The following is a 25297-nucleotide window of genomic DNA, read 5'->3' on the forward strand; positions in this document are numbered from 1 at the left end:
GGCACTCATAATACACTACTGTGTTGTGCTCAAGCCTCCTCATCTTCTTGAAGTTGTGTGTGCATTCCTGCAACCCTAATTCCAACAGTGATGAGTGACGAGGACCACCCCCTAAAAATTTCCGGGGACGATGAAGAGCACCCCCTGAATGTCATCCTCAACAATCAGGGAGGTCCAAGAAGGAGTGACTACTACCAACAAGAGTACCCTAGCTAACCACAAGCCTACCCATGAGCAGAGATCTACCCAAGCGGGATCCCCAAGCAGTAGATTTTTACCCATAACTAATCTACACCTTGATCTTTAATATTAAAGAGATTTAGGAGGCAACCTAGAACCCCAATTTGAGCCCAATAGCCAACATTTTGGTGGGTCCCAACCAATCTATTATAAGCATAAGGATTATATGAAGGGAACCCCTATATTTGGGCTCCGAAGTCAAGAAAACCCGCACTACAAGCCTCTATAACTACACCATTAAACACGAGACCAAGGATGTAGTGGAGACCAAAAGCCATGCCTTTGATGCTAACCCTAAAGCTTAAGGAATGGAGAATAGTGGCTTGCACCTTGACTCATGTGGTGCTAACACCACATTCACAGAAGTAAAAAAGCAACAAGAGATAGTTGCTTGCCTATGTGGAATGGCCTTACCTAACCCTCTCCCATTACATTAGAGTCACCCAAGGTGCTAAGCCCTAAAGAGAGTTGCACACACACTTTTGAGGTATCGTCGACAACTCGAATGCTCATAATGATCACCAAATGATGCTACAACACCCATATGCACGCCACCGCACCACTAGCTCCCTAGCTAGAATTGGAAAGACAAAGCTCAATCAAGCACACCAGCAACAACTGATGCCAGTAACATCCAAGTTGTCATTGTGGATAGGCAAGCAGTTCCCCGCCTGCACTCAATTTGAGACACATGGTAAGCCAAAACCTTAAACCTCCATTGTAATTATATGGCCACATCTAGGGGAATTGATAAAAAAAAACCTAAAAACCAAAACAAAACAAGAAAAGAACAATCGAAAATACAAATTTACACACACACCACACGAGCACACATACTGGTGCGCGCGCGTGCACACACACACACACTGGCATAGATCCAATTGGGCCCAAAGCAACCTCACCGAGTACTTCATCTACTAATGGCCAAAGTTGGCCCCACTTAGCCCAGATCATCCGGTTCTAGGTAGCATCACCCAACTTCATCTAACATCCCAAAGAAACCCTTGCTATAATGCAATATGACAACTGAAAGAAACCCCTACTTTAACATGATATGATAGCCCCAATCAGCCTTGCCCATCATAGATCATGAGGATGTGACATACGAGCTAGCACATCCCCATCGGCGGTTGTACTGTGACCTAAAGGCAAGACCCAATGGCACATGATTCGATAAGGATAAGATAAGCTATTGACTTGAACATACCCAAAAAAATTATATCCTTTTCTGAGCTACTGTAAACCATTAACACTCTCATGACATCCCTTCACAAACTTAGAGACATCACTAAACAGGGTTGGCCACCCTAGTCTTGCTTACAAGATTTTCCATGTCATACTGTTAACAATGCAAGATTCTATATGGCCACTCCTGAACGTGCTTCTTCTAATGTCCTTCGTATAATTGCTTTTACAAAGCACATTGGATATTCCGATTTATGCTTCTTCTAATGTAATTTGCAAATTTGCTTACAAAGCACATTGGATATTCTACTTTGTATTCTCCAGGTTATGGTAATGCACATCCAATGGCAAATTTTGATGAATCTATATACACATGGAAAATGAGGTTCCAATTGGGTGCAAGATTCTATATGGCCACTCCTGAACGTGCTTCTTCTAATGTCCTTCGTATAATTGCTTTTACAAAGCACACTGGATATTCCAATTTATGCTTCTTCTAATGTAATTTGCATATTTGCTTACAAAGCACATTGGATATTCTAATTTGTATTCTCCAGGTTATGGTAATGCACATCCAATGGCAAAATTTGATGAATCTGGAAAATGAGGTTCCAATTGGGTGCTTGAGGATGGGTGTACTAGCAAGTGCCCTTTGCAATTCTATTTAGAAAAATGGTGCCATGGAGCAGAGGTCCTAGTAAGGAGTGAGTGTCAACTTAGCATGTTGCCACATGAGGTTTCACCCCACCTTAGCATTGTCTCAATCACCATAGCTCACACCATAGCCATTTTGCTTGAGGTACTCATGTCTTTTAACATGGTAGCAGAGCCTAGGGTTTAGCTTTAGGATTGGTCATTAATAAGTGATTAAAAACTTGTTTAGAGTTTGTTTGTGTCTTTGCTAGTTGATCTACTTTAAGTTGAGGTACTTGATTAGAGAGGATTATGTAAGTATTTGATTAGAGAGGAGATCTCTTCAATCTAGGTATTTGATTACAGAGTTTGCCTCTGTATCTTTACTAGTTGATCTACTTTAATTTCAGGTATTTGATTAGCTTCAATCTAGAGAGAGAGAGGAGGGCTTTGGGATCTTTGATCACTGTAGCAATTGGCGAATCTCATCCAACAAGGAGAGGATAGAAGAATGGAAGGAGAATGCCCTTTACTAGTTGATCTACTTTAATTTCAGGTATTTGATTAGCTTCAATCTAGAGAGAGAGAGGAGGGCTTTGGGATCTTTGATCACTGTAGAAATTGGCGAATCTCATCCAACAAGGAGAAGATAGAAGAATGGAAGGAGAATGCCCTTTTGATAGACATGCCCAACTGAATTGCTGGCTATGCCGTTTGATTTACAGAAAGCCTCAGTTGCTACCTATAATAGCGACAGCTTACCTCACAGGTGCTTAGGCCATAGCCACTATTGATGGCTACATGCATCATCATCTCCTTGTAAGGTACCCATTGCTCTTTATCAATAGCAACAAACTCTGCACCTTAACGTGCTCCTTCACTCCACAATAGAGACTAAAGAACTGCACACCTCCACACTTCTATAGAGCTGTCATCGGGTTCCACACGGCCAGTCAAAATTCACATCACAAGATAATGCTTTGCTTTTTTTAAATCCTGAGCTAAAGTCTTCACATATATACTTTTATAAGAGGACTTTCACATGCATTACGGAATAACTTTATCTTTCTTGCGTTATAGCATCAAATCCAGTATCTAGTTTTTTTTTGGGGGTGTTATTGAGAAGCATCCTAGCTGTATTTTGCACCGCCACATTGTAAGCGACTAGACACTACCTAAGTGCAAAACTTGGGTAAGATCTTCTTAAATGGCATTATACACACGATGAGTCAAGTTGAGAAGTTCACTAGGAATGGGTTTCACACTTGGGCCACACAATTTCAACATAACATGACCCATGTATGCACTCCTTAAAAGGTTGTTTTGGTAAGCTTAGTAGCACTTGCACTTCCTCCAACATCTCAATCTTTTTGAGCCCTTTGATAATGAATCAAAGAACTCACTTTTTGAAGTGTTACTATAAGTGTCTTGCTACTATAAGTGTATGATTCATTCTCAATGTAAATAATCATGGCACTAACCATGTCAAGTGAAGTAATAGGCACATTCTTGGTTTCTCGATATCAAGATGCTTTATGCCTACCTTGGGCATCACATTGGTAGTTGTTAATAAGTGTATCTAGTTCTCACAAAAGTCGAATTTTGGAAGCATCATGTTGGTCATTGTCAATAATTTCATCTTGTTCTCACAAAAGTCAAATTTGGAAGCAACTTGTAAGTAATACCATGGTCTACAACTTTCTTTTCTTGTGATATGTTTGGGCTGAATCAATTCATATTGTCGTCTTCAAATAGTTCCCGCCCCATGGGGTGAGTTTTCCAAGTCTTAAGGTCAACCTTCAAAATCAGGCCTTCTGTTTCTAAGTACACATGATCAGTGGACCAATTGTGGACAAGTTTGAATTTCCTCATGAAGGGCCAGCCTAATATAGTATCATAAGAATGTGATTGCTTAAGAATGTTCATCTCACCACACAAGAGTGACGATAGGAATACACAAAGATTTTGACCTTTAAGTCATAGAGAATTCAGATTGGCCTCGTGGTGTGCTCTTACCATTTTGACAATGAGTTTATACGTTCCAAAGGCAATTTTGTTCCATTTTTTCCAACAAAGCTTGGTTACAAATGTAACACGGGCACCACCATTTGGGATCACTATACCGTTGGAAGTATGACATTGGTGTCAGAATTCACATAGTAATCACTATACAATTGGTGTCATCACTATACAATTGGAAGTATGGCATTGGTGTCATCATTCGCATAGGAATCACCAAGGTTATTGAGTGGTATGCCATAGAAAATTACACACATTTAGGTTCTGATGGTAAGTGTCCTCGGCCCTACAACCGGCCGGATATGGTGCTTGTTGTGGGCACCTCCGTCTGAACGCAGTTGGTAGCAGGTCTCGTATTTCGAAAATTAGCCTGCAGCGGGAACCCCTTCTTTGAGTGGGCGATTCACCACTGGATGGAGCCAGAAGAGGAGCAGGGCTCTGCAGGTCAGGCGCCCAGCTTCGACGTTGATCTCTTTTGCGATCATGTCTACAACGCGGTAATCTCCCCGTTTCTCAAACTGCAAAACCCCACGCTTAGAAGAAGAGATTACGCCCTTATTTCAATCATTAGCCCTTAATCCTGTTTTTTTCTACCCCCGCAGGCCTACGACATATTTGAGGACTCCTTTGACACGCTTGAAGAGTAGGCACCCAAATTAATTTTCTCCCTTTTTCCTTTTTTTTGGGGGGCTAAAAAGGGTGCATTGTAGCTCAGGTGGTTTAGGGTTTAGAGATATGGGAGCATTTTTGTTGCATCGTTTGATGGGCATTTAGATTTTTAGAAAAGGTGTATTTTAGCTCATTATTTGATTTTGGGCACATTCAAATGGGTTATTTTGTGTGTATGTGTGTTTTTTTTCCCCTTTTTATGTGGGCAGAAATGTCCCTCTGCTTTTGGGTAACCCTACCGAAGAGATTATGAAAGCTACTACCACGGTTAGTGTACCAACACATCTCTACCCGCCTCCTCTCTCATTTCAGTATTTGTGTCTTTATTTGGAAGCTTTGTGTTTCAATGCCACACATGGCAGGCACTCAGAATTCTTGGTTTTCTGTAATTTTTTTGTCCGTGCATGATGTCGGAACATTGCATCCCATCATATGGTGTGTGCATGCAAGCAAGTGTGCTTTGTATATGGTATGTGTGCACGTGCATGTGTATATGCATTTATGTATAAACGTACAAATATAATATGTATATGGTATGTGTGTGTGTGTGTGTGTCTCTCTCTATACACACGCGTGTACGAATGCATGTATGTATGTATAATATGTATATGGTATGTGTGTCTATACACACATATATATTATACACACGCGTGTACAAATACATGTATGTATATATGTAGATATATGTGTGTGCATCTTTCTTTCACTATCTATCTATAGATATATACGTACATACATACATATGTACGTACATATGTATGTACGTATGCATCTGTGTGTGCATCTTTCTTTCACTATCTATCTATAGATATATACGTACATACATACATATGTATGTATGTATGCATCTGTGGAGATGTGTGTGTGTGTGTGTGTGTGTGTGTGTACATATGTTTGTATGCATCTGTGGAGAAATGTGTGTGTGTATGCATATATATGTATGTACATATATATGTGTGTGTGTGTATGCATATATATGTATGTACATATGTATGTATATATGCATGCATGTATGTATGTATTCACACACATCAATCAATTTTCTTGATTTCTTCAAACATCTTGCTAAGTGTTACTACATGTGGTCCTGATATGCTGCAAAGGGTTTTGATGCGGTGTTCAACACCATCCAAGAAAAGTTGGAGAAAAATCTGAATCGATGGGAGGCCTATTGTCGTGCTAACTGCTTCACCAACTTAAAAGAAGCTCCAAAATATCAAGAGGTTTGCAACAGTTTTCTTGCTATGATTCATGAAGCACGGGTTTCACTCTTTTTGGGTAAAGGCTGACAAGGCATTGCAAACCCATTGCACAAATCCAACAGGCCATTTCAGTCAATGCATCCATTTGAATCACGTAGAGCAAGTTGGAAGTTAGTGACGCATATGATTAAGTTGACTGGTTTTACATCCTTTTTGTGACACATAGGATGATGATCATTTGGGTGCCGACCCTTCTCTTCAAACACAAGAGGAACAATTGGATGCTGAGTTGGAATCTGTGAGGGGCCAGCTTCATGCTGTAAGATGCTTCATACTCTTTATGGGCCGGGTGTCTACTATTATTGCTGACACATCCATCTTTGTTTTTCTTATGGGGGTGGGTTGTCTTATATTTTTCTGCTTAGGGGAAAAATAATATTACCACTATGACATGTAGGCTGGGAAAGAGTCAGCTAGAATACGAAGAGAGCTCCGCAACTTGGAAAGGTTGTTGACCGTGAAGAAACGGCATGAGGGGGCTTTGCAGGATGCAGTGATACAGCTCAAAGGCGAAGAGCACCATGACATGCTTGAAGGTTTCTTTCTCTCCCATATATAGTGGCATTCCATACTTGTACGGATTCATACAATCCGTCCAGTACGTACTGTACTATACCCTATGTACGTGGTACGTAAAAATTAAGTGTTTGTTTTCAAAAATTTTAAAAGACTCCCTTATGTTCTAGAAACCTTTAGCTTAGCTTTTCCTCTCCAATTTTTTGAATTTCTCCCTCCTATTTTTTTCCCCAATTTTTGTAAAATTTTCCAATTTCCCCAATTTCCTCCAATTTTCTCAAAGGCCCTCCAAATTCCCCTAATTCTTTCAATATCCCCTATTTTTTTGCTCTCCAAACTTCTCTCAATTTTTTAATTATAAATTTCTCAAATTTCTTCCATTTTTCATAATTTATCCCAAATTTTGGAGTCGTAAATACCTCCAATTTCTCCCAATTCTCCTAATTTCCTTCAATACCTCTTAGTTTCCCAATTTTACTCGAGTCTTCTAATTTCTCCCAATGCTCACAATCTCCTCGGATTTCTCCAAGTCTGTGCATTTCTTCTCAAGTTTCATTGATTCTTTTTAATTTTTCCAAGTCTTTCAATCTATCCCAATTCTCAAATTAGTTATATTTTTTCCATTTTCTTGTTTGTTTTATATTTTTAACAATATATATATTTTAAAAAGTGAACGTACTCTTTTTTGAAGTTTGTGCATTTCTTCTCAAATTTCATTGATTCTTTTTAATTTTTCCAAGTCTTTCAATCTATCCCAATTCTCAAATTAGTTATATTTTTTCCATTTTCTTGTTTGTTTTATATTTTTAACAATATATATATTTTAAAAAGTGAACGTACTCTTTTTTGAAAAAAAGTGAATGTACTTAAAGTACTTCTCTTGATGCGTACGTTGGGTACTCGTTCCATACATGTAACATACCTAAAGTATTCAAGTACCTTGCTCCCATAACTTATCGAGACCTTTAAGGAGTTTTATTGGCTTTCTTTTGAGTTTTCATGAAGTGTTGTTGTTCACATTGTGGAAGCTTTGTATGGAAGATGTTTGGTAGAAAGACTTTTAAAGTGTAAATGAATGCACTAGCATATCAATAGCAACAATAAACCCAAAGCAAGAAATATTGTTGGAGTTGCTGGCTTGAATTTTCCATAGCTTTGGATCCTTCTAGATAATTCCACAAGCTTTTGTATCACATCCCAAGGGAGCATATCTTGCATGTCCTTTGTGACTTTGATATGCTATGTCAATGCCGTATCTTGCATAGTAGATCATGGGAGAGGAGTGGGATCATTCATGTTTTTCCTTAAAAAAAATATAAGAAAAATAAAACATTGGCAGGTTTGTCAATTCATGACCCACATTAAGAGAAAGGAGCAAGCCTATGTAGTATGCTTTGTAGTTAACATAAAATGACATACAAAGAGAATACTACAGAATCTATATGAAATAATAGATGATAATCATCAACAATCAATGTCAAAGAGTCATGACTGAAGAGTCAACAACTTGCTAATAGATGGGCACTCAGCAATAAATCCATTAGTGACATCACGATCAATGATCACTAAACAATGAACACCATGACTCTAGATTCATCCAGTCTTGAAGATGAGGATGATGAAAAGTCGTCATTTGTGAACATTCCCATCACTATCCTACTTTGGCTCCACCACACCAAGAGGTACATCCGCAGCAGCACCCAAATCTGGTTGTAGAGGAGAAGAGGGTTCTGGTTCCTCTTGTATAATAGTCTCTTCGTGAGGTTGGTCCTCACGCCTCCCACTGCCGCTTGGTCCTCTAGCACGGGTTTGTGTCTTCTCTCTCCCACCTCTATGGTGATTCCTCGAACTCAAAGAGCAATCTTGTGGTGTCAAAGGAGTGATTGTGTAGGCATGAGAGCGAGCTCTTGTGACTTGTTGTCACGTGCATCCTGCACTTGGATGCCACGTAGACATATCTGTACGGAAGGTGCAGGACTTGGGATGGTAAACTGGTCCCATGTGAGCCCAGTCTGGGACGAGTTAGCTAGGGATCCATCCTAGTCGTCCGAGGTCAGGTGTGCATTGTCTTGCACAGGAGTCCAAGGTCAGGTGTGCATTGTCCTGCACATGAAACAGTGCCAGTCCGCGCTGTGAGTCTCCCTCTGGAATGATGTCAGTGATTCTGTGTATCTGGTATGGTACTGGATGCCAGATCATTGTGTAGATAGTTAGGGTTTGCTTATAGGAAAGGGGCCAGCCCATAGGGCTACCCCAAGTCCTTGTGTGGGCATGGGGACAAGGTAAACCACCCCCATGAGGGCCAGGAAGGCCCTGGCAGTACCCACCAGCCATGAATAGGTCATGAAGGGCTGTAGGAACAGCCCTAGGGACAGGCCAGGGGAAGCATACAGGCTGTACAGCCTATTTATGGCTATAAGGGCAAGTATGGGGCAGCCCATACAGGCTGCCCAGTCCCCAAACAGCATGTAAACAGTGCCCAGCCCTATCTTGCACAGGCACCTAGTACCCAGCCATCAAGGGAGTGATGCGCAGATATTTTTAGCATTTAATAGCATATTTATTGCTATTTTCCAGTCATGGGTAGAATTAAAGACAGCCGCATGGTTTAGAGCTAGCCGACTGCCCTTATGGAGTAGTATAAATACCAAAGCCCACAATCCATTGTGTTATCTCATAATTCACCAAGAGCCAAGGCAAACAAGGGCCAGGACAGCCAAGAAGTTGCTAACGCAAAGGGGTGAAGGATTGCAGGTCAAGGGCAGAGTTATCTCAGCCAAGAAAGGTCAAGTTTTCCTGTATTTTCTTTTCAGATTCATGTATCTCTGTCATCAAGATGATATCCCGGCCCTCCATCACCTCCTCAAGTCTCCCTGGATGTGTCCATAAGACTCCATTACAGTTCCAGATCGCTATGTGTATCTCTTTGTCTTCATGTTGTTTCCTCCGTGTCTCATAGGCCAAATGGCGCTATTCGACCCTCTTCCCATCAATGTAGATGTGACCATCCCTATAATGTGCCTTCTTCCCTTTGCGTGCCGCCTTGATCTTCGGCATGCATAATCTTCTGTGCTCCAGTTGCATCCATGTGAGATCATCATCGAAGTAGATGGGGTCCTCTGGCAAGCTCCTCAAGATAGCCCGTCTTCTCATAAAGCTCATCCTACTCTCCTCGTCTGGGAACTGTAGCACTAAGGCCATGCCTTTGGTGGAGTCCTTTGGGGTTGTCCTCCATACTCTAGTGAATGGGAGCGGCTCATCCTCCTTTAGTCCTAGCTTGGTACATAGGTTCCGCCCGTCAATCTCGGACGTGGAGGTAGTGCTCTCTGGTATCCCTGTGACTCGGATGTTGAGGCGCCGGATCCGTCGCATCTTCTCTTCATCAAGAGTAGACTGCATCATGTGTACATCTTCTTGTACCTCCTTTTTGATGTTCTTCTTCATCACTTGTACATCTTCTTGCACCTCCTTTTTGATGTTCTTCTTCATCACTTCTACCCATCCTTCGAGGGCCGCCTCCATTTTCCCCTCGATTGTGTGGGTGAGGGTTTTGGTGATCTCTTCTTTGATTGCCTCTTTGTCCACCTCAAGAGTCTCTCCTTCCTCCCGTGGACGATCGCGTAAGTATGCCACTTCGCCCTTCAAAAGATTGATTTCCTCCTGCATGGCGAGCTTTCCCTTCTCGGGTTGACTTGCTTTCTAGTGGGAGGCGGCAGTAGTACAGTGGATTATGTGATAGGATCTCGGAAGGCAGCAGATATGGTGTCTCACTTCACCGTACCACCATGCCCCATTGGGGCGGATCATACATACCTATCCCTTACTTTCAGGAGCTTATTGGAGACCCACCCACCCATCATACAACCACCACGCACTATTTTTCACTTCACTCAGGACCTAGCCGAGGTGTACGACTATCATGTTCATGATCAGCTATTTGCCTTAGATCCATCGGCACCCATGGCCATGCTCACCTCCCAGCTCTCACATGTACTGCACTCCGCAGCCGCGAGGAGTTTCCCATACCACATACAAACAGGACGGCCACCTACATCTGGGAGCATGCCCTAGAACCGATGGTATGATGATGAGTGCAGAAACCTTTACCGCAGTCTCCGAGTGCAGAGGGCTCACGGGGAGATCACCCAGAGGCAGGCAGGCAGGAGGATGCATACTCTCACCCGCCGTAAGCGGCGAGCTTATGAGGAGGCTCAGTACTGGGACACATATCACATGCTCATGAGCAGAGATGCTGCTGCTGCTTGGAGGAGACTCAGAGAGCCCCGTCCTCCCACACCTATTGCCGATCCTCAGACCTGGCAGACATATGCAGAGAGACTTTATGATGTGCCTGCACAGCCCCCTATACCAGAGCCCACAGAGCCATGCTCCACAGTCTCCACCTTCACCCCACCTATGGTTAGGAGGGCCATATGCCGACTCCAACATGGACGGGCGACAGATCATACAGGATTACAGGGAGAGCATCTCATCTATGCTATTGATACATTGGCACCATTTCTTGCTCATCTCTTCAACAGAGCTCTGTCAGAGGGGTTTCCGGCTGAGTGGACGATGCACACTATTGTGCCGATCCATAAAGCGGGAGATGTACTAGACCCTGGGAACTACAAGACCATCATGATTGGCCAAACTATACGGGGCAGTTTTGGAGGCAGAGCTGAGCACTCATGCAGAGGTTGGGGGATTGAGAGCAGCAGGCTAGGCAGGCTTCCGTCAAGCCTTCTCGACCATCGACCACATTTTTACATTGAGGTGCCTGATTGATCAAGCCAAGGCACGGAGGCAACGGCTCTATTGTTGCTTTGTGGATTTCCGCAAGGCATTTGATACTGTGCCCAGAGAGTGCCTCTTTCGGCAACTACAGACACTAGGCATACCTTCAGACATGATGTGGGGCATATACAGGCTATATGAGCAGGTCTTTGGGAGAGTCCGATGCCCAGGAGGCTTGTCCGACACAGTTGCTAGCACCATTGGTGTGAAGCAGCTCTTTGGGCTCTATATTGATGAGGTGGTCGATTACATCACACAGGGAGGAGGCTCTGGGGTTGAGCTATCAGGTATTACTGTCCATGTTATGCTTTATGCTGATGACATCGTCTTGGTATCCGACACGCAGGTTGGGCTTCAAAGACACCTTGTGGCTCTTGATGACTTCTGCGCACAGCAGGGGCTCACAGTGAACCTTGGGAAAACCAAGGTTATGATCTTCCACACTTCACCCGCAGTCAGGAGCCACACTACTCTCACATTAGCAGGAGGGCGGGTCGAGGTGGTGAGCTCTTATGTTTACCTTGGCATCACATTTACTAGCTCAGCTGGACGCTTCTCCATGGCTCAGGTAGTCCGAGACAGAGTGACCCGGGGGTATGCAGCTCTTGCTGGCCTTGAGCATCAGTGTCATCAGGCACATTTTCAGGAACCCCGCACGAAGGGGTGGCTCTTTGATACATTAGTGACACCAGCCTTGATGTATGCAGCAGCGGTTTGGGCACCAGGGCTTGCAGCCTCCACATGGGTACAGCTGGAGAGACCACAGATCTTGATGCTCTCGAGGATGATACGCAGCAAACCATCCGTCCCGCACGACATTGTTCGAGCTGAGTTTGCTGCACCACCTATGGCAGTGGAGGCATTGTTCCAGACGATCTCCTTTATATACAGGATGAGGGAGATGCCCACGGAGAGATTATCCCGCCGAGCTTTTGAGGCATCCAGACAGCTGGCCGAGGCTGGACACACTGGATCTTGGTATGCACAGATGCTACAGTGGTTCTTTTTTTTTTTTTTTCCGAGAAAAGATCCTTTCATTAGTTATGTAAAAACGCCCGTAGGGCTACAAAAGATCTCTCCTGCTCATAAGAGAAACGGAGCAGTGAATACAGCAAGGTAGCCCGGGAGACTCTCCCTAGGTGTTGCAAAATACAAGCATCAGTACAAAGGACTGAGGGGCTAAATCATACAATAGGGGGGGGGAAAGCCAAACAGGTGGCCTGTAATGCCAACGGGGGGATCCCGTGTGTAAGGTGTAGAAGGGGCCGCTGCGCCAGGTGGTGTGAAAGGCTTGGCGCCCCAAGATCGCCTCATCCGCCCCGGATGCGGTCATACTGTCCTCGCAGGGTGTGGATCAACTCCTGCCAAATCCCCCGTACAGTCTCTGCTGGTGGCTCCAGTCTCCCCTCAAAGGCCGTGAAACACCGGGCCCTCCAGGTGAACCAGATGGTGAGGTTGCTGAGGAGCTCCCATCGTAAATCCCTCTCCTGTGTCCAGCTGGCGGACGAGAAATCCGGTGCCGGAACCAGGCGAGGCTGGCCCCTAATGAATCTGATGACCTGACTGTCCTGCTCCATCTCATAGCCCATAGCAGGCCCTGACGAAGTCGACCAAGCAGCGGCACCCCACGTAAACATACCCTCTGGAGAGAGGGGGGCCAGAATACGCAGCATCCGCAGCCAAATCTGCTGCGCCTGAGGGCAATCCCAAAGGCAATGTCTCTGTGTCTCCATAGGGTGGCCGCATCGGACGTAGGCCGCCGGAAGACCGTTGTAAACAAGCCAGGTGCCAATTGCTGAGCCCCTGTGGGCGACCAGCCACTGGAAAGTCGAGATCCTGCGGGCCTGTCGACTAGCCCAGAGCCGAGCCCAAAAATCCTCCAGGAACTCCTGTGAGAGTCCCTGTAGCCACCAATGCCCCGCTGCAGTTGGAGAGACCATCCTCCTCGCCGTCAAAATATGCCGCCCCAGCCGTACAGTATACTGGAAAAAGGTGATCTCTATGGCCTCAAGGGATGCATAAGGATCATGCCACTCGAACTCCCCAAGGTCCCACTGTAGCCGGGCCAAGGGGCGCGCTGCATATGCCCATATGCGCCAATCCGGGAGCACATCAGCAGGGTCGGGGTCAATATGCCACTTCCGAGAAGCGGCGGCCACTACCCGTATCCTCTGAAAGGTGCACTCTGCAACCAAAGGCGACTCCACCTCCACTCTCTGAAGTGTGCCCTCATCCTGAATCTCATAGTAGAGGCATCTGCCATCCTCAGTGCAAGCTTTGACAGCAATCAGGATCTCCAACTGTGTAAAGGCTCCCATCCACGGTGGGGCCACTAGCTCGAAAGGCGTGAACCACTCCTCTGTGAGTGCCTCCTGAATATCATCCCTAATAATCAACCCCCCTCTGAAGTGACTCAGCCTCTCCACCTGGATCTCCTCTGGGAGATTGCAAAAGGCCTGCCAGTCTCCAAAACTACGTGCTGGGCCTGCCGCTAAAGGTCCCCAGGCTAGACGAGGCCGAGAACCCAGCATATGACCCTGCTCTGTGTGGACCGTTGGGCTCCAGATGAGCGGCTGTCTGGCCCGCTCCTCAACACAAGAAGGAGGTCGCTGAGAGAGCCCCGGTCTCAGCAGCTCCCAAGCTCTCAGGATGCTCAAAGCAAATCTGTCCTCCCATCCTCTACTGAGGCCTGTCCTCCTCATCTCTATGAAGATCCAGCGAATCTCTGGTGCTCAAGTGCCCCCTGCTGGGGGAGCCCGAGCCTGCAGCCGCTGCAAGAGAAGCGCTTTCCAAGGCTCAGCGCATAGAAGCAGCCCCCGAACAATAAGCTTCCCCAATAAGGCTCTACTCTGATTCGACTGGATCTATAATGCCCAAGCCTCCCTGAGCCAGCGGAAGTGTAATAACTGCCCATGCAACCTTTGCCCGGGCTGGCTGACCGTCCCGCCCAAACCAAAGAAAGTTCCTGATCAGCCTCTGTACTTGGCTGATGCAAGAGCTCGAGAAGATCCAGCAAGACGTAATGTACCACATGGTCGCTAACAGCACCTGATTTGCCACCACCACCCTCCGAGCCAAGGATAGTCGAGCTGTACTCCAATACAAAAGCTTCTTCCGAATGCTCAGAAGAAGCGGGGCAATCTGCTGCTCAGGTGACAAATCTAGTCCAATCTGGCATCCCAAATACCGCACTGCTGTGCCAGGAGGAATCCATCTAAAACCGGGGTCCGGGCTCCATGCCGGAGTGGGAGCACTACTGATCCAAAAGGCCACTGTCTTGCACCAATTGATCAATGCTCCCGAAGCTGCACTAAAAACCTGGAGCGACTACTCTGCCCGAAGAAGATTGGCCTCTTGGCCATGCAAAAATAAGCCCGTGTCGTCTGCAAACTCAGCATCGAGCAGGTCCTCCCCCTGGACTGGGAGCTGGAGTCCTCTCAAACCAACCTCCTCTGCCGTCAAATACATGCTCATAGCCTCCGCAAAGAAGAGAAAAAGAAAAGGGGCGAGGGGACACCCCTGACGGACTGATCTGGTCAGCTCAAAACTCGGCCCCCGTCCTCCTGCAATCAACACCTGGCTACGAGCTGTGGAATACAGAGCCGCCACCCCTCTGATCCATCCTGGCTCAAAGCCTAGGCGAAGCATAGTGCCCTCTAAGAAACCCCAATCAACTCTATCGTATGCCTTCTCAAAATCGAGAAGCATCACGACCAAGTCCTCGCCAAGAAATCTAGCTCGGGCCGTCGCCTCCCAGAAAGTAAAGATGTTGTCAAGGATACTGCGCTCCTTGACGAATCCTGTTTGGGTAGCATGAATCAACTCCCCCAGGAAGGGCTGGATCCTCAAACTCAAGGCCTTTGCTAAGACCTTGTAGACAGTATTGAGGATCGTAATAGGCCTCCAATGCCGAATATCATCTGATACTCCCTCCCCCTTGGGGATAAGAAAGATCAAGACCTCTGAGAAGCTCTGTGGCATCACCCCAGTGTCCAAAACATGTGGATGTTGTCTCAGTCGTACGGCGGGCCTTCGCAAGCGGCTTGGATGGAGAGTAGTCCCCATCCGAGCGGCTGCGAATCTGCCCACCCGGTGTACTGCAAGAATCACGGATCAGGCGCCAGTGGTGGCTGTGGCCCATGGCGACTGCCTCCCGCTCTGACAGAGCAACCTCGTGTATACATACATATCCAGGGTCGCATGCTAAGTCTGCCACTATGCGAACGACCAAACGACGAATCCCTGAGGCATCCACACTCCCGAGATCCAAGAAAAAATGAGCCAACTCCCATAGTCGGCCTATCACATCTGTCACCTCCAGATCGCTCACATGATGAGAAAACTCAACTGCGTGAGTCTTCAAAGTGCTAAGAGCGAGCTCTAGAGTCCACTCCCGGTCGCAAGGGCCACATAGAGGGAACGAGAAGGCCACCGCTGAATCAAGTGCCTCCTCCCCGCGGGCCGGAGGTATCACTACATGAACTCGGATGGGTGCTGGCTCATGGGGGCCCTCTGCTCCAAAAAGCCGTGTGAAGGCGTAATCAAAAGCCTCCTAGCGCTGTCTAATGCCGAGGCGACTCAGCCGACTGCGGATAGATGATATCCGTGAAGCCCGAATCGGCATGGTAGGTCTCCTCTGTGGTGCTCGAGCGAGGTCCGTGCTCAGCGCCCTCTGGACTGCAGGTGAACGCCAGGGGACTGCCAGGGCCTCCCGGGAAGGTGAGGCGGGCAGGGGGGAGGAGGGGGGGGCGAGGGAGCCGCTGCCGAAACCGGAGCGGGGACGGGAGGAGGCGAAGGTGGAAGCGAGGCGGTGGGAGGGGACGGGGGTGGGGGGGGTGAAGGAGGGGGTGCTAGCATCTCCTGGTCCTCAGTCGTCGCCGCAAGGGTCTCCTCCTGGAGGGGAGCAAAGCTGTTCCTCACGGGAACCCAGTGAGGCTGGGACTCTGGCTGCTGCTGCAGCGGTCTCTGGGCGTGCTGTTGTGGCTGTCTCCCTCGGCGGCGCCCCTGTCCAGGCTGCCACTCCGAGGTCTCTGTGGCCTGAGCAGGTTTCCCGGAGGCAGCCTGCCGAGCCGCATCTGTGGGCGGGCCATCAGGGGCCTGCCTGCTGTGGAGAGGGTCGGGGTCTCCTGCGAGGGCAGGCCTTGGCCAAATGACCGACCTGCCTGCAAATGAAGCACTGGTTCGGGAGCCCGGAGAACTCCACTCTCTGATCAATCCATCCCCCCCCCTATCCTAGGTAGCTGAATGACCTTAGGGAGGGAGGAGATGTCAGACACCAAAACTCTGACCGAAGGTAGCCCAGTTGCTCTGGCCACCACTGAAGCTGTTGTGGAGCCAGTCTCTAGTACCGAGCCCACCAATGCTCCTAGCCTAGAGAGGAGCGGAAGATACTCCCGGCGGAGTCCAGGGAAGCAAACTGTAACATGGAAAAGGCGCTCTCCCTGCTCAGCCGCCGCTGCTGGGTCAAAGCCATGCTGCCAAGGTCTGAAGAAAGCCCGAGCACCCCTGATGTCAAGGGGACTCATGGCAAGGACCTTGGCCATGCTCTGGACGATCTGGTAATGTCCACGGCCCAGTAGCTGTACGTCCATGATCTTGCCCACATCTGCAAGAAGGCGGGCCTGGAGAAGATCCCGGATCTCCCCTCTGTTGGGGCGAGTGCCGACTATACGGCAGATGGTGGAATGAGCCTGGAGGCGTTCCACCTCTGCGGTGAGGCTCGCTTCCTCTTCTGGCGAAAGAGAGAGCCTGATGGGGGTGTCCTCAGGGGAGGGGGCTGCGGATGAGTCCCTCTGAAGGCGGGGCGGGAGGAGCCTCCATCAGAGTCTGAAGCTATGGCGAAGGCGAGGCGAAAGCGGAGATCCTGCAAGAACCGAGCTGCACACAGAGAGGCGGAAGACGAAGGCCGGAGAAAAAAGGAAAAAACCCCCCTGGCGGCGGAAGTCAGCAAGAAAAGGGAGGGGGGGGGTGAAGCGGCGAAGGAGAAGCCCTAGGGGGGGGGGGGGCTGCGCGCAAGAGGGGTGGGGTGGAGAAAGAGCTGGCGGAGGGGGGGTCGGGGCGCTGCAGAGGGGAGATGGGCGCGAAAGAAGGGGGGGGGCGCGAAGGCGAGGAGGGGCGGCGGGCAGTGCAGCGAGGGAGGGGGGCGCAGCAGCGAAGGCAGACGGGGGGGCAGTAGGAGGGGGCGGCGGGCAGTGCAGCGAGGGAGGGGGGCGCAATAGCGAAGGCAGGCGGGGGGGGCAAGGGGAGGCGCGAGGAACGAGGGGGGCGCGAGGGGACGAGCAGGTAGGTAGGCGGGGGGCGCAGGTGTGCAGGTAGCGCGAGCAGAGAGGGGCGGGAGCTTCAGCGAGCAAGGTCGGAAAACATCATGCTACGGTGGTTCTCACATCATGGGATAGACATTGAGCGGTTGCCACCTTTTCAGTCTGCTCCACGGGGTTACCTCTCTCTCAATGAGAGGAACAGAGTGATGAGACAGGACATATGGCAGCACTACATACAGGAGACATGGACAGCACCAGAGAGCCCACTACCACCGAAGATGCTGTATTACAGAGACCACTTTATGAGCATCTCAGGGGATGGGTTTATACATCGACCGCGGTACATGGATGTATACATGCCACACAGCTCTTGCGTTGCTATTGGACAGCTATGAGTCTCATCACATCAGCTAGAGATAGAGGCTGGGAGAGCGGCACGGGTTCCCAGAGCTGAGCGGATATGCAGATTGTGCCGCGAGGAGGTGGAGACTGAGGATCACTTTGTATGTAGATGTAGAGCCCACCAGGGGGTCAGAGATAGATATGCAGGATTGTTTGAGGAGCACTCTTCACTATATCAGTTGATGGAGGCCTCGAACCAGCGACAGCTTGGCAGACTACTACTAGAGCTTCATAGTTCTCGAGAGAGACTCCTCCAGACACCCGCTCCCACTAGGGGTGGGAGACAGTCCCAGCTCACAGATTTCTTCCAGAGAGCTATGCCAGTGCCAGTTGATGTACCACGTGGGGTGACCGCACAGAGAGCAAAGGAATTGAGAGCCAGGAGGAGACCTAGACAGACTGGACATAGAGCACCCCGACTCCGTCACACCGAGAGATAGCAACTATCCGAATGAGACACCAGATGGTGACATAGGAGAGGCTAGCTCGCTTTCATTCAGACTCAGGGTACATGTTCATGCCATTCACAGCCTCAGCATCGGCGATGTATGATATCTTATATCCCTCTTATGGCACTGGATGGAGTTAGACATAGATCTGCATAGCATGCTTGTACTACCCCTTCAGCATATAGAGATGCATCTTGCCTTAGCACTCCATCCACATCCCCACCCCCCTTATATTGTTTGTATATGGGCTCCACCGTTCCATGATGATTCACAGTTGTATCCAGACACATGCACACTTTTTCTTTTGTTTCTTTTCTTCCGATGACCGGAAGAACACAGTTGTATTATTTTTTGTCTCATAAGCCGACTTTGGCCTCTCGTAGACGTTAATATATCTTTCTTTCTTTCTTTTCTCTCTCTCTCTCTCTCTCTCTCTATTTTCTGCACGTCTTCATTCAGTTTTGTGTGTTAATTCCGTCGCGAAAAGTGTGCTGATTTATGAGCATTGAAGTTACCGATCTGCCCCGAAGCTTCCGCATGTTACAGTGGTATCAGAGCCTACTTCAAGTGCAAAGATTCAGCAAAGAAACCAGAATTTTTTTCTCGCTCGTGTGGTTGGTTTTCAGACGCCGGTGGACTACCCCTTTTGGAGTGACTCCTGTCCCTCGAAGGATGGTTGGTTTTCAGCCTTTGGAAGCCTCCGGACATCTCCCACACATAGTGGATGGTGAGATTGCACTCCGGAAAGGAAGTGTGTTTTCCTGCTATGGCGAGCTTCGACGACGAGAGAGACCAAGAACCTTGGGACCAGAGTGCATCGGGCAGCCCAGCTAGGGCACCAAGCTTGAGTGTTACAGATATGTTCCAGTAGATGATGCGAGCAATTGCAGACCATACAACCAAGTTGGAAGAGCAGAAGGCACAGATCTTGGCTCTAGAAGAGCGTACCCGTTCTCTAGCGTAGCGTTTTCCATCTTCTCTCTCTCCTTCCGTATCCCAGATTCCAAATCCTCGACACAGGGACCCTCTCGCAGGGTCACGACCGCAACAGAGCTCTTTGCTTGAGTTGCAGATGCGTGCATTGGAGATCTAACAACGTGAAGACAAAGCCATGCGACGCGTGGAACACGAGCGTTACCTAGTAGCTTTGGACGCTAGATTGACACAGGCGGTGCCCTCGAATCATTTTCTCGAGAAAATGAACTTCAGTAAGTATAATGGTAAACTCGACTCCACAACTCTCTTTTCATGGTTGCATCAGTTTGAAGCTTACTTTGCCGCAGTTAGAAAGACAGATACTGACAGAGTGATCTTAGCTAGTTGGTACTTGGAAGGTGAGGCCATTCCTTGGTGGACTCAGTGGGCTCATGCCCACACCAGATTAGGTATGGCAGCTTATGTGGGACGAGTTTGTCTACAGCAGTTCTCAGCCTTGAATCCGCAGTTTACATCAGTCTGCAGCCTTCTGTGCATCATCCATACATGCAGCAGTCATCTGGTGAAGGTAACACAGCATTCATAAGCATTTTCAGCATTCTAACATAGCGTAGAACAGTCCACTATCTTCTTTTCTCAGCCTTAGGTGTGCAGCCCTTCCTCATGCCCTTGGGAAGAGTGCATAGGCTCGAGATCAGGTCATCGAGGTGTTTCTACAGCCGTGTACAGATCAGCCAATCTCCGATCCTCCGAGATCTTGCGTTTGGCTTATCTACAGTCCACAGTCAAGCAACGGTTTCTACCGCCCGACTACCTTGAGCGACTCGAAGACGAGTTCAGGGGAGCGCGTCAGAACGCGCAACGAGTCCTTCAGTTTGCCAATAGAATTTCGACTTTATGTTTGCAACTAGGCTTATCTGATTCGGACAAGAAAGGACAATTTTTGTATGGCCTTGACACGCAAATCCAGTGGGAGGTGCGTATGTTTAGGCCAGCCACCTTTGAAGACGCACTCTCGCTTGCGCAGAGTGCAGAAATGAAGCATAATGGTGGCAAGCCCAAGACTTCCCAACCGGCTACTCCCAAGGCTACCGTCTCAGGGGGGAAAGGCCAGAATGAGACAGGGTCTTCCCCAGGACAGAGTATGGGAGCCTCTGGCTCCAAGAACTCGAACAATGCGTCTAAGCTTACTCCAGACCAGAAAGCAGAGGTAAGCAAGACAGGTGGCAAGTTGAGTGCTGAGGAGCTTTCTCAGTACAAGGAGGAGGGTAGATGTTTCTTTTGTCATACAAAAGGACATACTTCTCGGGAGTGTTCTAAGAAGCCTCCAAAGTCTGCTGCCGCTGCCTCCACAGCTTTCGTGGTGAGCCCAGCTTCCACATAGACCCCAGTCGTGGCTGCCCCCAGTTCTTCAAATCCCGGTGCTTCAGTTGGAGCAATTATTAGCCAGGAGCTCGAAGATAAGCAGAAGGGCGCTCATGACCAGGAGTATGAGCGCAACGAATTGCTCAAGTCCTTTGGCTACATAGGTGGCCAGAGAGTAGTTGTCTTGTTTGACAGTGGCAGCACGGAGGATGTGGTCACGGAACAGGCCGCTAGGCGTGCCCGTTTCGTCCCAACTTCGGTGGACAAACAGGTTTAGGGCTTTAGCACAGGCATGACAACGAGCTTCAAGTATGAAGCTCTAGGTGCTATATTAGTTATTCAGGGCATAGAATTTGTGCGTGATTTTATGGTTGTCCCTCTTGTAGGAGCAGACATAATTTTGGGCATTCAGTGGTTTCACAAGTTTCTTCCCGATGTCAAGTGGGACAAGCACACGTTCCAGATTAATCAGAATGTGTCAAACGCCCCAGTGACCATTAAGTGTGAGCCAGGAATTCCGAACTTTTCGCTCATTAGCCACTTGTTGTTGCAGGCTAAGCGAGCAGTGAGGAAAGGGGCACATTGTGCAATGATATACATCCAGACAGCCTAGACGGTGGCCAGTGCTTCTGAGAAGTACTCGGCTCTCCATGAAAAGTTCTAGAAGATTTATCTTCGGGACAGTCTCCCTCCCTAGCTCCCCTTGTCCAGTCCGGAGGACCACAAGATTGACCTTTTTCCAGGCTCGAAACCCTCGAGCAAGTTTCTGTATCGCCTTTCCCAAGGCAATGGAATCGGAGTTGGACCGCCAACTCCAAGAATTGTTGCAATCTGGCTTCATCCGCCCCAGCGTGTCGCCATTTGCAGCACCGATCTTATTTGTCAAGAAGAAAGATGGGTCTTCTCGATTGTGTGTTGATTATCGTGCACTCAATAAGCTGACTATCAAGAGTAGATTCTCGATGCCTCGAATTGATTATATTCTCAAGAGGCTGAATGGAGCAAAGGTGTTCTCGAAACTTGATTTAAAGAGTGGGTACCACCAGGTGAGGATTGTGGAGGGGGACATCCCCAAGACAGCCTTCCGTACGGAACGGGCCCACTATGAATTTGTGGTCATGCCATTTGGCTTGACGAACGCCCCAGCTACTTTCAACCGCATGATGATGCGTGTTTTCTAGGATTTGATTGGAAAGTGTGTGTTCATATTTCTAGACGACATACTGGTATTTTCAGCTACGGTTGAGTAGCATTACATTGATGTGGAGAAAGTCCTTAGGCTGTTGGAAAGTAACAAGCTCTACGTCAATGAAAAGAAGTCGGAATTTTATTTGTTCCAGGTGCATTAATTGGGATACATAATTAGTGCAAATAATTAGTGCAGCAGACATTCGATTTGATTCGGCTAAAGTGGCCGAGATTGTCAATTGGGAAGTACTTCAGATAGCATATGACATCAGATCCTTTGTGGATATATGCCAGGCATACTCCATCCACATAGACAAGTTTTCTGACTGCTTGGCGGATCTCATCGATCTGCTAAAGGGTGTGAAGACAAGAAGGCAACGGATTTGAATGGCTCCACGAGCATTGGAGGCATTCAAGAACCTCAAGGTGGCTTTGTCAGAAGCGCCTTGTTTAGCACTTGCCTTGTGGGACGAGCCATTCCAGGTGATCACCGATGCGAGTAATATTGCAATTGGCGGTGTGTTACAACTGAATGGTCATCCAGTAGCTTACATGTCTCGTAAGTTACTGCCCGCAGAGAAAAATTTTTCAGTCTATACGATCGTAAACTCCTAGCAATTACACAGGCCTTGAAACATTAGAAACATTTTCTTTATGGCCGTGACTTTGAGGTTCGCACTTACCATCAGGCATTACGCTAGATTCAGACAATGCCAAGTGCACAGTGGAGTGACCGACAACACCGCTGGAGCCATATATTCCAACAATTCGGTAGTATGATTGAGTATCTTCCAGGAAAGGCCAATCCAGTGGCTGATGCTTTGAGCAAGAAGGGACAAGTAACTTCGATTCAGACCACTAGACTCGACCTTGTTGGTACAGGACTAGATGACATGAAGCGCTCGTATGCGGATTTCAAGGAATTCGGTACATAGTGGGAACAGCCATTGGATGCCACATGACCATGCTACTTTCTGATACGCGATGGTTGGCTTTTTCACAAAGGCCGACTATGTGTCATGAAGTCGTTCAGGGTAGCTCTTCTCCATGATGCCCATGACGCCATTACAGGTGGTCATAGAGGTATGAATTCGACTCTGGAGAAATTAGAACGGCAATATTATTGGCCAAAGATGAGGCGAGATGTGTTTACATGTGTACAACGCTGTGAAATTTGTCAAAAGGTGAAAGCTCCTCGTGGAAAGAAGATAGGGTTGTTACAACCCTTGCCAATTCCTGAGGGTCCTTTCCAAGACATTTTGATGGACTTTGTCACGAATCTGCCTCCCAGTCCGAGTAAACGTAATACGCAGTACTTAACTATTGTTGATAGATTTAGCAAATTTGTTATGCTTATTCCTTGCAGGGCCAATGTGACCGCCGAGGATGTTGCCCAATTGTTCATTCGGCATTGGTACCCGATTGGTGGGATTCCTAGGACCATAGTGTCAGATCGAGATGCCAAGATTACCAGTCATTTTTGGAGGGCATTGTTTGATAACTTTGGTACTAAGTTGAATTTTTCCAGTGCATTCCACCCACAGACGGACGACCAGACAGAGATATACAACCAGTTGGCCTTTGATGTGCTAAAGTGTTATGTCCACGATCAGCAAGGTAAGTGGGAATCATTTTTGCCCTTAGTTCAAGATGTTTTGAATGATTCTTTTTCTTTAGCTATTGGCAAGACTCCATATGAGGCAGCATTTGGAAGACCTTTCCAGTCATTGTTGACCAGGACCTCGTCTTCAGTACCTGAAGCGAACAGAGTAACGGAGTCTTGCCAGGAGATTTTAGAGTCAATAAAAGATAGATTGGCTAAAGCGCAAGAGGCCTACACTCGACAGGCCAATAAAGACAGAAGGGATATGAAGTTTTCAAAAGGGGATTGGATTTATCTTCGGATTATGAAGCAAAGGTTGAAGCAGGTGGGCAAGCGATGCCCAAAGTTGTCTTTCAGGAGCTTCGGACCCTTTCCCATCCAGAAAAAAAACAATGAGGTTTCCATGCAGTTAAAGCTACCTTCGAGTTGGACTATGCACGATGTGTTTCATGTCAGTTAGTTAAAGCCATATGCAAGTCCGATCCCTTCAAAAGTTAAAGACGAGACGGAACCAGATATTGTGGATGAAGCAGAAGTTATGGTTGCAGAACAGATCCTTTTGCATCGTTTCAAGCATGGCTCAGGCCGAAGACAGATAATTCCTCACGAAGTTTCAGGATTGAGGGACCCACGAAGTGGTATGGCTTGACAAAGAGTTTTTCGATGACTATCCGGCGTTATTGACGGATTATTTGGAGGCTATGCAGCTTTCGTTAAGTTAAGCAGAAGGGGATGTCACGTGCATCCCGCACTTGGATGCCACATAGACATATCTGTACAGAACGTGCAGGACCTGGGATGTTAAACTGGTCCCATGTGAGCCCAGTCCGGGACGAGTTAGCCAGGGATCCATCCCGGTCGTCCGAGGTCAGGTGTGCATTGTCAACCCTATCTTGCATAGGCGCCTAGTACCCAGCCATCAAGGGAGTGATGCGCAGATATTTTCAGCATTTAATAGCATATTTATTGCTATTTTCTAGTTGTGGGTAGAATTAAAGACAGCCACATAGACATATCTGTACAGAACGTGCAGGACCTGGGATGTTAAACTGGTCCCATGTGAGCCCAGTCCGGGACGAGTTAGCCAGGGATCCATCCCGGTCGTCCGAGGTCAGGTGTGCATTGTCAACCCTATCTTGCATAGGCGCCTAGTACCCAGCCATCAAGGGAGTGATGCGCAGATATTTTCAGCATTTAATAGCATATTTATTGCTATTTTCTAGTTGTGGGTAGAATTAAAGACAGCCGCATGGTTTAGAGCTGGCCGACTGCCTTTATGGAGTAGTATAAATACCAAAGCCCACAATCCATTGTGTTATCTCATAATTCACCATGAGCCAAGGCAAACAAGGGCCAGGACAACCAAGAAGTTGCTAATGCAAAGGGGTGAAGGATTGCAGGTCAAGGGCAGAGTTATCTCAGCCAAGAAATGTCAAGTTTTCCTGTATTTTCTTTTTAGATTTACATCATTCTAATAAAGCAAATACTCCATTCATGGTGGGGGCCCTATAGAGGGTATTTGGGACCCAATACTGTGTCCTCTCCTCTCTCTCTATTTTCTGCACATCTTCATTCAGTTTTGTGCGTTAATTTCGTGAAAAGTGTGCTGATTTCTGAGCATTTGAAGCGTCTGCATGTTACACTTGCCTATCAACACTCCAACTCTCTATGGCGCTATTTGTACACATCTCAAACCTTGTCAGACTCAACCTGAAGCTGCTTTCCTGCGTGAGCAAATCTGGATCAACGTGTATGTCATTAGAATTTCAATTT

General features: G+C 47.7%; 1 protein-coding gene across 1 annotated transcript in view; it reads left to right on the forward strand.

Annotated features, from left to right (window-relative positions):
- Positions 1 to 4349: 4349 nt before the first annotated feature.
- MIS12 (minichromosome instability 12 (mis12)-like protein) overlaps positions 4350 to 25297 on the forward strand; it is a 34271-nt gene continuing 13323 nt past the window's right edge. The window contains exons 1-6 of the mRNA XM_086789257.1: positions 4350 to 4574; positions 4680 to 4720; positions 4956 to 5013; positions 5850 to 5969; positions 6175 to 6267; positions 6406 to 6544. Of these exons, the coding sequence (XP_086645383.1) occupies positions 4491 to 4574; positions 4680 to 4720; positions 4956 to 5013; positions 5850 to 5969; positions 6175 to 6267; positions 6406 to 6544 (535 nt within the window). The 5' untranslated portion in view covers positions 4350 to 4490. The remainder of the gene's footprint in view (positions 4575 to 4679; positions 4721 to 4955; positions 5014 to 5849; positions 5970 to 6174; positions 6268 to 6405; positions 6545 to 25297) is intronic.

Source organism: Cibotium barometz, chromosome 53 (assembly GCF_041138505.1).
Source record: "Cibotium barometz isolate CiBa-2024 chromosome 53, ASM4113850v1, whole genome shotgun sequence".
Lineage (NCBI taxonomy): Eukaryota > Viridiplantae > Streptophyta > Polypodiopsida > Cyatheales > Cibotiaceae > Cibotium > Cibotium barometz.